The sequence below is a fragment of the Sinocyclocheilus grahami genome, unplaced genomic scaffold, assembly GCF_001515645.1.
Source record: "Sinocyclocheilus grahami isolate Dianchi unplaced genomic scaffold, SAMN03320097.WGS_v1.1 scaffold1990.1, whole genome shotgun sequence".
Taxonomy (NCBI): domain Eukaryota; kingdom Metazoa; phylum Chordata; class Actinopteri; order Cypriniformes; family Cyprinidae; genus Sinocyclocheilus; species Sinocyclocheilus grahami.
Genome location: NW_015507169.1, coordinates 22,723 through 26,597, shown reverse-complemented (window position 1 = coordinate 26,597; position 3,875 = coordinate 22,723). Strand labels below are relative to the sequence as shown.

The window sequence follows — 3,875 nt, the reverse complement described above, 5'->3', positions numbered from 1 at the left end:
CAGTTTTATTCCTATCTATATTCTAAAGGTTTTTACTGAGGGGTTTGTTCATATTCATCTGATGTTCTGTAACATATTATTCACAAAAACACGGTAAAGTGTATTTTTCTGGCTGTTGACAGCAATTTCTGATTTCCAAAATCCTCTCTGTAAAAACATTCAATATGTCAACAAAATCAAACAAGAATTTTAAACCTGAATGTTCGGATTTCTGTTCTGGAAATGTATGCAAATTAATGCATATTTCAAAATATTTAATGCCTCATTTGCATATTTAAACATAACATTTCAGAAAACTTGTAATACAAAAAAAGTTTGCAATTCCTAATGCAATTAATCAACTGGGGAAGTATGATGATAAATATTAGTTTTATTTTTTACTCTATTGACCTGGGGTGTTTTGCCTTAAACACAACCGAGTCTCCAGAGCTGAAAGATCAACCTCTGAGCAAAAACATTCCTGAGGGAACTCTCATGACAAAATCAGTCCATGACTATGTGATAACTGAAGGCAGAGATGATGTTTCTGTGCCAGACAGTCGGAGGCGGGTGAAACACACAGACACTCTATAAAACCGAAAAGACAAGATCACAGGACTGATGAAACCCTGCCCACATGTGACTCCGTCAGATCCGCATCTGCACAGATCCTCCGGATGAACCAAGTGTGATGCTTCACCTGGTGAACTCGGCTGATGATCTGCGTCCATACGCTCTCTGCATTCGTTCCCTGGCGGGAGAGGTAGTCACGGCAAGACTGGAATATAAGAGCCGACATAAAGCACATTAGCACAGGTAAACAGCCTGGATGCACAACGGTGCCATGTGTTACGAGAGAGAACAGAGCATGTGTTTGGATGAAAAAACAAGAAATGCGTGCACTGCATAAAGAAAATCTTAATGAGTCTTAATGATCATAAAGTCTATTTTATGACCATTAACACTAATTACTTTGTGACATTAATCTCAGGACAATTACAGTAAATTCTGCCCCAAATTCGAATTATGGTAATGCAAAACATATAATTTTTATTACTTTATTTCAGTAATTAAAATAATCCTTTCTGGACAAAATGCTTATAAAAATATATAAAAATGGCATTTTTTCCCTCAAATTTTTAAAACAATATATATATATATAGTTGCTGTAAAATAGCCATTATTTTTCTTTATAATAAATATAATTATACATATACACACACGCACACGCACACACACATACAGTATATATATATCATATAAAATTTATATGTTTATATGTATATTTTATTTATAATAAATATAATACACATTATCTATCTAACTATATATATATATATATATAGTTCTAGAAAAGTATACATTATTTATACAATTTTTTTTATAATAATAATAATAATAATAAAATACAAATAATAATTATAAAAAATAACTGTCAACAGTCATAAAGATAGATAGATAGATATTTTTTTAGAATACATATAATACTCTTATATAATCTTATCCTATGTTTTAGAGTGAAATATGACTCCAGCATGTAAGTTTTAAATGATTAAATGATTCGCAAGTACCTTTTTTGCCATTTCAATAGAAGGTCTTTCGATTGGAGTTCTTTTGGCCATCTCAAGCAGAAGCCTCTTGAGTTTTCTCGGCATGGCCAGCTTTTGATTGGGAGATAAATTAAACTTGGCTGTAGCCCAGAGAACAGCTGCTACCCCATACACACACGCCTAGAGATGAGCAAAAGCACACTGTAAACCACATTCATTTAAACAGACCACACTGTGTCACTAGACAGCGACAAACCTTTTCTGTCACAATTCCATGTTCTTGAAACTCAGGAGCCAGAAAAAATGCATCACAGGAGGCTGAGAAGGACAACAAGAACAAAATCAATGAACTAAAAACAATTATAATAATTGCATTCACTTGAGAACATGTGAGTGTTGTTCTAAAGTGTGAGTTATTCTACATGTAAAGCTCATTCTGATTTCATATCGACTCTTCATTGACAGCTGTTATGAGTTGTGATGGTAATAAGATGTTCTCGTACCGGAGTTTTTAGGTCTCAGAAACAGCATCTCTCCTTCGCAGCCCACATACACGGAGTCCAGACAGAGGTAGTCTAATGTAACACAGCACAGTTATTTTTCTCAAACAGGAGCCACGGATCACAGAGGTCATGTAAACGTGGAGCAAAACAGTTGTTAAATAAATACTGGTATTAGTTTGTGTTAAATAGGAGATGGTTGGTAACACTCTCTAACTATCTGAACGTGGGTAGTTGGCAAATAACAGACATTTTCTGATTCAACATTCAAGATTTTAGGTTAACATTTATAGGAATGTCAAGTCACTTTTAAAAATTAGCATATTAGAATGATTTCTATAAGGAACAATTCAGCTTTGTTTACAGCAATAAATTACATTGTAACAGATATTCACATAGAAAACAGCTATTTTAAATTCTAATAATATTTCACAATTTTTACTGTATTTTTTTCCAAGTTAAATGCAGCCTTGGTGAGCCGAAGAAACTTATTTCAAAAATCTTAATTATTTGACTGGTAGTGTATGCATTAATTGTTTTGTATATTATTTTAACAAATGCATTCGGTTCAGGGCTCTCCTGGCTCTCCCGGGCCTCCTCTCCTGACTCCTCCTGTGCTCCGGAGAACTGTTCTGAGACCTGCTGTCTGGCGAAGGCTCGGCCGAACCTCCGGACCAGACCAGACCTCCGCGCCTCAGCAGCAGCTCCTCGCCGTCATATGAATCAGAGGAGCAGTTTCTCATCATGGTCCGATCGCCGGCGGGATTCTCCGTGGAGTTCGATCTCGAGGCTTTGAGATCCAGAAACTGGAAATTGGATTTCTCCCATCCATCTGTGAACAGACAGAAAGATTTGACCATGCCAGATGCTAGATCAGTGATTCACAAACCTTTTTTTGTCAGCCAAGTTCTAGCTAACGGACTTGATATTTTAAGGTTATATTTTAATAATTTAACAACAAATGTGCATGTTCATGGTTCTCATGTCAGTTAACGGTCACATGACATGCAGGAAAGCAAATACATTATTTGTATTCTTTTTTATTTTTATTTTTTATTATTATTCTCTGATGTCAGTTAATAGTCAAATGGCATGTAGGTAAACAAATACAATACTTGTATTATTTATTATATTTTTTATTGCGTTTTACTTTAATTGTTAAATATATTAATTTAAAAAAATTATTGTTTAAGACTATTTTAAAATTATTATTATTATTATTTTTTACATTTTTGTATTTAATTATCAGCTCACAAACCCCTTGTAATTCCCTCACAAAGCATCAGATGCACGGCATTATGAGACAGCTGTGATCTCACACCTTGCAGAGCAGCGAGGGACTCTATGGACAGGACTCTTCGGCCGATGGCAGACAGTTTCCGGCAGATGACTGCGGGCGAGACGTCACCGAGCACAGCCTCCGCCTGAGAGAGAATATCCTGACAAAGAGAGATGATATTACTCAAACATATCATTAAACAATAGAGAGAAACCTGCCTCTTTATTAAGTTAAATCACCCTTAAACGGTTTATATTGCACATTTTAATTATTGAATTCTCCACAGAAAGTCGTGGAGGTTCAGAACGAGTCAACTTTGCGGTTTAGTGTCAGTAAATGTTCTTACAGTATGTTTTCATCAAGCTCTCGCCTCAAAAGATCAAGGACAATTTGATGAATCATGATATGTAAAACTTTATGTGATATATGTGAAAAACTTTTTTTTTTCACTACAGTTTGTGAGAGATCTGGTATTTTTTATTGATCTATTTATTGTTAATATTTTGAATTAGATTTTCATTTTTATATTTCCTATTTTCACTTTAGTTGTGTTTTGTTGTGTTTTTT

The 3,875-nt window shown here is 34.6% G+C and overlaps 1 protein-coding gene across 1 annotated transcript in view; it reads right to left on the bottom strand.

Moving 5' to 3' along the window:
• Nucleotides 1–3,875, bottom strand: part of LOC107573641 (protein very KIND-like) — a 67,168-nt gene that overhangs the window by 41,479 nt on the left and 21,814 nt on the right. The window contains exons 7-13 of the mRNA XM_016260080.1: nucleotides 3,351–3,468; nucleotides 2,585–2,861; nucleotides 2,247–2,284; nucleotides 2,033–2,104; nucleotides 1,786–1,847; nucleotides 1,551–1,709; nucleotides 680–757 (exon numbers count right to left, since the gene is read on the bottom strand). Coding sequence (XP_016115566.1) covers nucleotides 680–757; nucleotides 1,551–1,709; nucleotides 1,786–1,847; nucleotides 2,033–2,104; nucleotides 2,247–2,284; nucleotides 2,585–2,861; nucleotides 3,351–3,468 — 804 coding nt within the window. The remainder of the gene's footprint in view (nucleotides 1–679; nucleotides 758–1,550; nucleotides 1,710–1,785; nucleotides 1,848–2,032; nucleotides 2,105–2,246; nucleotides 2,285–2,584; nucleotides 2,862–3,350; nucleotides 3,469–3,875) is intronic.